Below are 9,919 nucleotides of genomic sequence, written 5' to 3' on the forward strand. Positions count from 1 at the left end.
TTTTGTTTCTGTTTTTAAATTTAAATTTTATTTATCTCAAACTTATTTTAACAGAAGTGACTGAACAAAAATAAAGTTTGAGTCCCATTGTCAGGGGAACAACTTGATAAATGGATCAGGCAAGCAGAACTGTGGCCCTCTGCCAACGAGAAGAAACTTCAGTAGGAACTGATAAATAGTTTTGACGCAGTCCATGAACATAACATAGTAAGTGCCATCCGAGAGGGGAGTAGCTTATGTGTATTTCTTGATTTCGTCGTACAAGACTAGGACAAAAGCACCACCCATTCCTCTGAGGACGTTGGACCAAGCACCCTTGAAGAAAGCCTTGCCTCCTTCATCACGGGCAATCTTCTTCCAGCAATCAATTGTACCAGAGTACATGATGTCAGCTAAAGAAGAAAAGAGAAAGAAAACTTGGCACAGGAGAGCAAGTGATTCCTTTGATGCATACTGCAATCCTGCTGTACTGTTTGGCTTCCACACATATATTGATTTGTGCAGCATGAATGCATGCAAAACATGAGTTTAGGAGGAAGCTCTGGGAAGTCTACCATTCAACACGGGGGGAACAGGAATGGAGTAAAGTGGAATCAGGGTTGAGATAAGGAAGGAATAGGCTAAGTTATAGACTAAGTAATTAGCAGGGCAAGGGAACTAGAGGGCTGAGCCAAAGGCAAGAGCAGTGAAGACAAAGTACTCTTACATCCCACTATCTACCATGTTTACTTTGCGTTCAGGGTAAAAATACCCAATATCAGTGGCAGACCTTCATTAGGGGGTCCCTGAAGCTTGAACTGTTATGGGGCCCCCATTGCAAACAGCAACAAGGTCTGGGTAACTACTGTTACTTTCTTCAATGGGGTTGTTCCACAACAGATCACCACCATTTTTATTTTCATTTTATTAACTACTGCATCTCAGATTTTGGTAAAAATTGCTGTACTGGATTCTCTCACATATCAAAGTCACTGGTGTGAATAATTTTTCCCCTATGCCTTATACTGTAGTTTTCCAGTTGTGGAACTCAAAATTGGTCTACTAGACCCAAAAAATTTAAGCAACATGGACTAAAGTAACTTCTGGGACTCTTCTGGGATTGGGGGCCCTGAAGTTTAAAGTTCATTAGTTTTATGGTAGATCCGTCCCTGTCCAACACACCTACTTCTGGGATAATCTCAGCGATTCACTAGAGGGCTGGGAAGTGGAACAAAATTCTCCCATTGGCTAAGTGTGCTAGCCATTCAAGGCCACTTATTACCACATGTAGCCAAGCAGAAATAAGGATTTAATGCTGTAGCATACTTTTAAATTTAAGGGGGAAAGAGTGCCTAGGAACATAGGAAGTTGCCTTGTACCAAATCAGATCCCTGGTTCATCTAGCTCAGTGCTGTCCATAATGGCTGTCCTCAGTTCTCTAGGGTTTCAGTCAGGAATCTTTTCCAGCACTACCTGGCGATCCCAGGGATCAAATGCATGCAAAGTAGGCATTCTTCCACAGAGCTACAGCCTTTCCCTATGAGCCACTCATCTTGTCAAGCATGATAAAATGTGTTTTCCTTTTGTTAATGGCTGCATGTTTGGAATTTGTATAGATTGCAGTGCTTTTCTCAATGGTACCCTGTAGTGGTAAAGAATGCTTTCCCTCTTAAACTATTCAAACCTCTAATTATTCTGGAAGCTTTTGAAGGGAGAAACGGACAGATGCTAGGAGCTTGTAATAAATGGTGAAACTGAGATGCATGAGTTTACTTGACATGGTCATGCAGCAGGTGGGCTGGATAACCTTTGTATTTAACAAGTAAGGTAAAGGTAAAGGGACCCCTGACCATTAGGTCCAGTTGTGACCGACTCTGGGGTTGTGCGCTCATCTCGCATTATTGTCCGAGGGAGCCGGCGTACAGCTTCCCAGTCATGTGGCCAGCATGACTAAGCCGCTTCTTGCGAACCAGAGTAGCGCACGGAAACGTTGTTTACCTTCCCGCCAGAACGGTACCTATTTATCTACTTGCACTTTGAGGTGCTTGCGAACTGCTAGGTTGGCAGGAGCTGGGACCAAGCAACGGGAGCTCACCCCGTCACAGGGATTCGAACCGCCGACCTTCTGATCAGCAAGCCCTAGGCTCAGTGGTTTAACCACAGCGCCACCTGGGTCCCACTCTGGGTCCCATTTAACAAGTATTCTCTGTCAAAATAAAAATTAAAAAATCCTTCCAGTAGTACCTTAGAGACCAACTTAGTTTGTCATAGGTATGAGCTTTTGTGTTCAATGTGGTGCCTTCCATAGTACTAGTTACAGGTAGGTAGCCCTGTTGGTCTGACGCAATCAAAATCAAAATAAAAAATCCTTCCAGTAGCACCTTTGAGACCATTTAAATTTGTCATAGGTATAGGTTTGTCATAGGTATGAGTGTGCATGCACACGAAAGCTCATACCTATGACAAACTTAGTTGGTCTCTAAGGTGCTACTGGAAGGATTTTTTATTTTTATTTTGACTGCGTCAGACCAACACGGCTACCTACCTGTAACAAGTATTCGCTGTTTTAGACTGGGAGAGATCATATATACAGAATGTATCTAAAGGACCTTTAGCCCAGTGTTTCTCAACCAGTGTGCCTCCAGATGTTTAGGGACTACAACTCCCATCATCCCTAGCTAGCAAGACCAGTGGTCAGGAATGATGGGAGTTGTAGTCCCAAAACATCTGGAGGCACACTGGTTGAGAAACACTGCTTTAGCCCACCTGCTCTCACACGATAGAAACCCCCTGGCTCTCTATTGCTGAAGAGATGACTAAAGGAGCAAAAGACAGGCCAAAGAGACAGCTTTACAGAAGTCTAGCATTTTCCTCGAATTTCTAGATCTTGCATTTCTCCTACAGGATTTCTTATTTTGAAGTAGAATTGGCACACTTGCAGCTAACATGACAGAGCCATCAGCCAAGAAGCAGTCCATTTTATGCCTATGCTGAATCTACTCTAATAAAATTTAGAGAGACTCCAGAAGGCAGTGTGGCTCTTTTTCTTTTATAAACCTGTCTCTCTGTCCTTTAGCAAGAAACATCCCTTCCACAACACTCAATTTACCTGCATGAAGTTTCAGAACAACGTAGGTCATCTACAAGAGTTGCATGCTTTTGTTTGAAACAAGCTCTAGCTATGATTTCCACCAAGGAAAACCAGGTAGTAGAGCCAAGCTTGAACTTAAGATATTATCATCAGCTAGAACCAACAATACATAGCTAGATGGGACACACTTTCAGTCTGGTAAAGTAGACAATGCACTGTGCACCCAAAACATGCCTGCTAGGTAAAGGTAAAGGTAAAGGACCCCTGGACAGTTAAGTCCAGTCAAAGGCGACTATGGGGTCGCGGCGCTCATCTCACTTTCAGGCTGAGGAAGCTGGCGTTTGTGCATAGACAGATTTCCAGGTCATGTGGCCAGCATGACTAAACTGTTTCTGGTGCAACAGAACACTGTGATGGAAGCCAGAGCGCACAGAAACACCACAGCGGTGCCTATTTATCTACTTGCACTGGTGTGCTTTTGAACTGCTAGGTTGGCAGGAGCTGGGACAGAGCAATCAGAGCTCACTCAGTCGTGGGGATTCAATTGCCAACCTTCTGATCAGCAAGCCCAAGAGGCTCGGTAGTTTAGACCACAGCACCACCCATGTCCCTGCTAGGTATACAGCTACATGTCCCACATATGTGGGACTGCATAGATATTCACAGAGGTAGCAAAACCACCAGCTGTGCTTTCTGTGCTCCCTGCAGGGGCGTTGATACTTACCACCTCTGCGACCAGATTGCATCATCATACGCCGCCGAACTGTATCAAAGGGATAAGAGGTCAGGCCAGCAACAGCAGTAACCGACTGAGCAATCATCCAGCTGATCAAGATGTGTGTGTTCTTTGGATCAGGAAGCATCCCTGTGAAGTGAAGAAATCAGAAATAAGGGGAAATGCTGTTCTTGAGCATCCATACTTCTGAACTTTGACTAGGAAGCCAAGAAAACTACCAAAAGCCCCAGCAAAAGCCGAAGAAAATTACCTTTTGCAGTATCGTAGATACCAAAATAAGCAGCTCTGTAGATAATGATGCCTTGGACAGAGACATTGAAGCCTTGGTACAGTCCCCGAAGGCCGTCCGACTTGAAGATTTTGACCAGGCAGTCTCCAAGCCCCTTGAATTCACGCTCAGCCCCAGCTTTTCCCACATCAGCCGCCAGACGGGTTCGGGCGAAGTCGAGAGGGTAGACAAAGCACAGAGAGGTAGCACCAGCAGCACCACCAGATGCCAGGTTTCCAGCAAAGTAACGCCAGAACTGGGTTCTTTTGTCGACGCCACCCAGGAAGATCTGCTTGTATTTGTCTTTGAAAGCAAAGTTGAGGGCCTGTGTGGGGAAGTATCTGATAACGTTGGCCAAGTTGCCACGCCAGAAGGACAGGAAACCTTGCTCTCGAGGGATCCGGACCACACAGTCCATGATGCCCTTGTATTGCTTGTCTGCTGTGATCTGCATACTCGCATGTTGCACCTGCCAAAATGGAAAGTTGAAATTAAGTCTGGCTGCATAGTCAGTGATGTAATCCATGGCTAAGCCATAGCAAACCATAGCTGATGTTAACCATGGTTCATAAACCATGGTTAAAACAGAGGTGTCTTGCAGACTATCCTTTTAACCATGACTTGCTATGCCACAAATGGATTTATCTCTCTGTAGTCTTCTCCTTAGGCTCCAAAATACTATCCCCAAAATCCTTTCACTGTCAATGCCTCAATGTTCACTGACAATGTGGCTCTTCCCAAGCTTAAGAAATCTAGCATAGTTGCTTATTTTTCTCCAGAATATGGACCAAAGCTCTAACTTGGCCGGGGGGGGGGGGGGGCGGGGCGCAGTCCTGTGGCCCTTCTAGATCTATACTTAAACATATACCGTATTTTAAACAATAGAGCAATCAGTATCAAGCTATGTGAGAAAACATAGTACATCATTCTTTACACATAGAATCAGAGTTGGAAGGGACACTGACAATAATCTAGTTGAACCCCATGCAATGCAAAAATATGCAGGTGTCCCACACAGGAATCAAACCTGTAACCTTAGCATTATCAGCACCATGCTCTAACCAACTGAACTATCCAGAGACACTGGAAGTTACAGTTTAAATACTCAAATACAGGCATGTCACCCATGTGATAATGAAGATTAATATAACAGATGTTGTGGCAATATTTCCTTCCAGAAGAAGACTACTGGCTGCCACTTGAACTCCAACTCCCCTCATTCCCAACTGTTGGGCTGGGGGAGGCTGATGGGAATTGGAGTCCAATAACATCTGGAGGAGGGACCCAGGTGGCGCTGTGGGCTAAACTACTGAGCCTAGGGCTTGCTGATCAGAAGGTCGGTGGTTCGAATCCCTGTGACGGGGTGAGCTCCCGTTGCTTGGTCCCAGCTCCTGCCAACCTAGCAGTTCGAAAGCACATCAAAATGCAAGTAGATAAATAGGGACCACTATAGCGGGAAGGTAAACGGCGTTTCCATGTGCTGCTCTGGTTTGCCAGAAGCGGCTTTGTCATGCTGGCCACATGACCTGGAAGCTATACGCTGGCTCCCTCGGCCAATAATGCGAGATGAGCGCAGCAACCCCAGAGTCGGTCACGACTGGACCTAATGGTCAGGGGTCCCTTTACCTTTACATCTGGAGAGCCATAGGTTCCCAATGCCTGCTGTAACCGAATAAAGGGAGGTTATTGGGGAAACCAAATAGCACACAGCAAGGCTCAAGCTAGAAGTATCATGTTACAGGGCCTAAATCATTCTTTCTGACTCACAAGTACTTACAGCAAGCAGGGCCTAAGCATTTTTCTTACACCGTTTAACAAGGGTAGGCAACCTAAGGCCCGTGGGCCAGATGCGGCCCAATCACCTTGTCAATCCGGTCCGTGGACGGTCTGGGAATCAGCGTGTTTTTACATAAGTAGAATGTGTCCTTTTATTTAAAATGCATCTCTGGGTTATTTGTGGGGCATAGGAATTAATTCACTCCCCCCCCCCCCAAAATTAAGTCCGGCCCACCACATTGTCTGAGGGACAGTGGACCGGCCCACGGCTGAAAAAGGTTGCTGACCCCGATTTAGAACTACAGTGGTACCTTGGTTGTCAAATTTAATCCGTTCCGGGAGTCCATTCAACTCCCGGAACTGTTCGCAAACCAAGGTGTAGTTTCTGATTGGGTGCAGGAGCTTCCTGCACTCAATTGGAAGCCACGCCGGATGTTCGGCTTCCAAAAAATGTTCGCAAACCGGAACACTTACTTCCAGGTTTGCGGTGTTTGGGAGCCACAACACACCGAGGACTAAGAATTAAGTTTCAGTTTCTTCTTTCCAGCCTATTGCAATAGGAGAAAGACATTGAATGCCCCTTTTGTCCTTTCTAGGCACACTTGACCCAGGCCTAATCACAAACCATCATTTTCAGACCTATGTTAACAAAGTTTAGGTGCATTTTTTTGCCTCTGAGGCATGAAAGCAAGAGTGATAACCATGGACGTGAAGTAAGCTTCAGGAAAACACCAGGCATTATTTAACATTCTTTAAAAAGTATAGAATAGAATCTCAGTCCGATAAGAGATGGAATCCTGTATCCTTGCTGAACCTAATAACTACCTGATAGGACATCTCTCAAATCTGTATTCAGGCTCCATTCTATTTAGCCTCTGGCAAGATAGCTAGACAATGCCTGTAATCCAGCCAATGATAACTTCATTGCAAGGTGACCTCTTTTACAAGGTGTTCCAGATCTCATAAAGGCCCCAAGGTGTCCACAGCTCCATGTTCTAAATCCACAGGAGGGACTGGAAGGTGACAAGACAAACCTGTGTCCCAAATAAAATGGCCAACACATCTCAGTTTCCCATTGACCATCTCTAGCAACTGGCAGCTCTTGCGAGTACTCCTTAAGGAGCTTGATCTGGCCCTCCTGTCTCTAGTTGTAGACCCCTACCATAGGTTATGATCAGTACTTTAAATCCACCCACATGACCTTGACAGACCTTCTCTTGCTACAACACCCTAGTTTTTGAAAGGCAAATTTAGTTAAATTTTGACACTTTACTCTCCCTTATGCAGGGAAGCAATGTTTTGTTGAAGCAACAAGAATACAAAGACTTGTCAGGTGGCCCATTTATGTAGCAAGACAGTTTCAAACTGGTGTCCATTAGAGATTTGCCTTCAAGGTCACCTGCCCAAACTTTTGGGTTGATTCTTTGAAATAAAACCCTAATAAGATTTTTTATGGAGTTTTGAGTTTTTATCACAGGTTTTAGCACCTTGTGCTAAATGCCTCCTTATCATTCACACAGCCAGGTAACTCCCAAGCTCCAAAGAGGCTCCACTTCAAAGACCTTGGGGGCTTTGCCCAAAAACTATGACACGCTGGAGGGGATGAAGTGCCACCTTCGTGCCTCCTCGAATTCCGAGGCGATGCTGCTTGGATGCAGCCACGTTGCCAAGTGGCAGGTTGCCCTCAACAGTAGCAGAGAGAAAGGCATCCCAGGCTCTCTGCGGGGAAAGGCCGCGATTTACTCGCGTTAACCTTCCTTGCCAGCCTCTCCTTCCCCCGCAACTAATCCAACGCCAGGCGGGGATTTGCATAAGCGGAACTAGTTTTCGCCAGCAGCAGCTCCGACGCAAACTGCCAACAAGCGTGGGGTTTCCTTCCCTTCGACCGGCACGTTTAAAGGGGAAAAAAAGAACTGCGTGTTCCTTTTGGGTGGGGTGGGCAGAGGTCGACAGCTTGCCTCGGACCATCACAGAGGCCTGGCCCATAGGAAACCCCGATCACAAGCCTAGCATAGAATTTTAGGGCTGATCTTGGATGCCAGAGAAAGCTGCGGCTCACTCACTCCACCTGGGCCAGCAAGAGCCTTCTTCCTGAGCAAGCGGCAGGGCAGGCGCAGAATTGAGGCTGGAAATCTAATTTTGTTGCTCTCTTGGGTTCAAAGGGAACAAAGGATGCTCCGGCCTGCATCTCCTTGGCGCGACCTTGGTGGGGAAGGTAGGGAAGAGAACCCTTAAAAAAAAAAAAAAACTCCCTCGCATCTCCTCGGAGTCGGGATACGCCACGAGGCCGCACTGCTTCAGACAAAGACAGAACGCCGGAACAGCTTGTCGCGCCATAGCGCACGGAACGCCCCAGCGCACCCTGGACAAAAGAGGCCTTTCAACTCATTCGACCCGCCTATGACCCCTTCTGAGGAACCCCGCGCGGCCTCCTCGTCGTCCCCAGCAGACTTCAAAGCCTGTGAGAGCCACTACTTAAAAGATCCCCTTCTTTCTTCCCTCCACCCTCTCCAAATCGTTTCCACCGTTCTCCATCGAAACGCGCGCGGTTCCACCTACCCACCCACTCACCCCGTCGTACCTGAAGAAGCAACTTGACTCTCTCGATAGGGGCTACCGCTGTCTTGGAGATCGCGGCTGCCACGCCGCCCGCCAAGAAATCTTTCATGAAAGAAATAGCCGCGTCAGTCATGATGCCGGTTGGAAAAAGGTTGAGCGCGCGGGAAAAAAGTGAAACAAAAACTGCTTTAAGATCCGATCGGAAGAGAAGACGTTGGGAGGGGAGATGGTTGCACACACGGAGATGGAAGGGAGGCTGCCGGCTCACTGAGACCGAGCAAATTAAATGGCCGGTTTTTATACCGCGCAGGCTTTAACGTGGGAACAGAGGGAGGGGAAACGCGAGCATCTACGTACAGCCGCTTCCCATTGCCCTGATTGGACCTGAGCTGGAGGGAGGGACCGAAGAAAGAACTGCGGTGGCAATCTGTGAGGGTGGGGGAGTTCTGTGCTCCTTCCTCTTGTGGGACCCCTGGCAGCCAGGGTGGGCCTTGGCTGCCTATGATGCCTTAATACAAGGAAGCCCTGATCCTAAGTTGCCAAGGCTTGCAGCGGATGGAGGGCATTGGGAGAAGCGCGCGATGGAGATTGGCTAAAACCTTGGAAGGTGGGGGCAGGGCTTCGCTTACGGAATGATGTGGGGTGGGTTTGCACCTGGGTGACGTGCGATGACACAGACGGGGTGTTCCCCAGGCAACCTCGGGAAAGAACAGGCTGTGTGTCCTTAAATGCATTTTCTGGTTGACCGCAGCAAGGTGGAATCGGTGTCCTTCAATAAGATCAGCCCTACTGGGTCAGGGGCAAATGGGACTCGTCGACCTGGGAAAGTAGGAGAAAGCAACTCCTGCAGCGCGGCTGGTGCCAAACGTATTGCTCTGCTTCCCCTTGGACCACATCAGCGAGGCCAAGAGGAGGGTCTTGTCATCTGGGCAGCCCAGGACCTCCATACATGCTGTCCAGCAGGGGTGCCAACTTGAATAAAATGTGGTGGTGGTGGAGCAGGCAAGCCCCACCCTGCATAATTGATCACATGATGTGGTGCACACACATCACTTGAATGGCAATGTCCATCAACATTGGGGGGGGGTATTTTACTGGGAGGGCCGAAGAGACCTCAGCCCATAGGAGTTGCCTCCTATGCTGCCCAGGCTTGCTAACTCAGCAAAAACAACACAGGAGACAGCGATTTTGAGTTACTGGTCTCTGCAGCCATAGCAGGTACTGTGGTTCTCAGTGGGTTTGACTTCACCCCCAGAGGTGTGTTCCATTGTCTCTCAAGACAGATACCAATAACTAGATCAGGCCAATAGATCACTGAGTTCAGCATCCTGTTGTTGTACTGGTCAGCCCGATGCCTATAGGAGGACCTGAAGGTGCAACAGCACCCTCCCCACCTGCAATTCCAAGCAACAGGTAGAGGCATGATGCCTCAGGGTGTGTACTCTGACAGTGGAGGCTGGTGAATTAGAGCATGTGGCACACTGTCCCACCAAACACATTCCAGCCCCAG

The 9,919-nt window shown here is 47.6% G+C and overlaps 1 protein-coding gene across 1 annotated transcript; it reads right to left on the reverse strand.

The window, feature by feature from the left end:
- Positions 1–8,698, reverse strand: SLC25A5 (solute carrier family 25 member 5). Its single transcript, XM_035113801.2, has 4 exons — positions 8,432–8,698; positions 4,057–4,543; positions 3,795–3,935; positions 1–392 (listed from the first exon to the last, which is right to left on the reverse strand). The coding sequence occupies exons 1-4, from the start codon at positions 8,540–8,542 to the stop codon at positions 235–237; spliced, it is 897 nt and encodes a 298-aa protein (XP_034969692.1). The 5' UTR covers positions 8,543–8,698; the 3' UTR covers positions 1–234.
- Between the last annotated feature and the right edge of the window lie 1,221 nt (positions 8,699–9,919).

The sequence above is a fragment of the Zootoca vivipara genome, chromosome Z, assembly GCF_963506605.1.
Source record: "Zootoca vivipara chromosome Z, rZooViv1.1, whole genome shotgun sequence".
Classification (NCBI taxonomy): domain Eukaryota; kingdom Metazoa; phylum Chordata; class Lepidosauria; order Squamata; family Lacertidae; genus Zootoca; species Zootoca vivipara.

Coding starts and splice junctions, on each gene's coding strand:
- SLC25A5 (XM_035113801.2), bottom strand. CDS start 8,542: ATGACTGACGCGGCTATTTCTTTCATGAAAGATTTCTTGGCGGGCGGC. Junction 4,544..8,431: donor GAGTCAAGTTGCTTCTTCAG/GTACGACGGGGT, acceptor CCATTTTGGCAG/GTGCAACATGCGAGTATGCA. Junction 3,936..4,056: donor TATCTACGATACTGCAAAAG/GTAATTTTCTTC, acceptor TTCACTTCACAG/GGATGCTTCCTGATCCAAAG.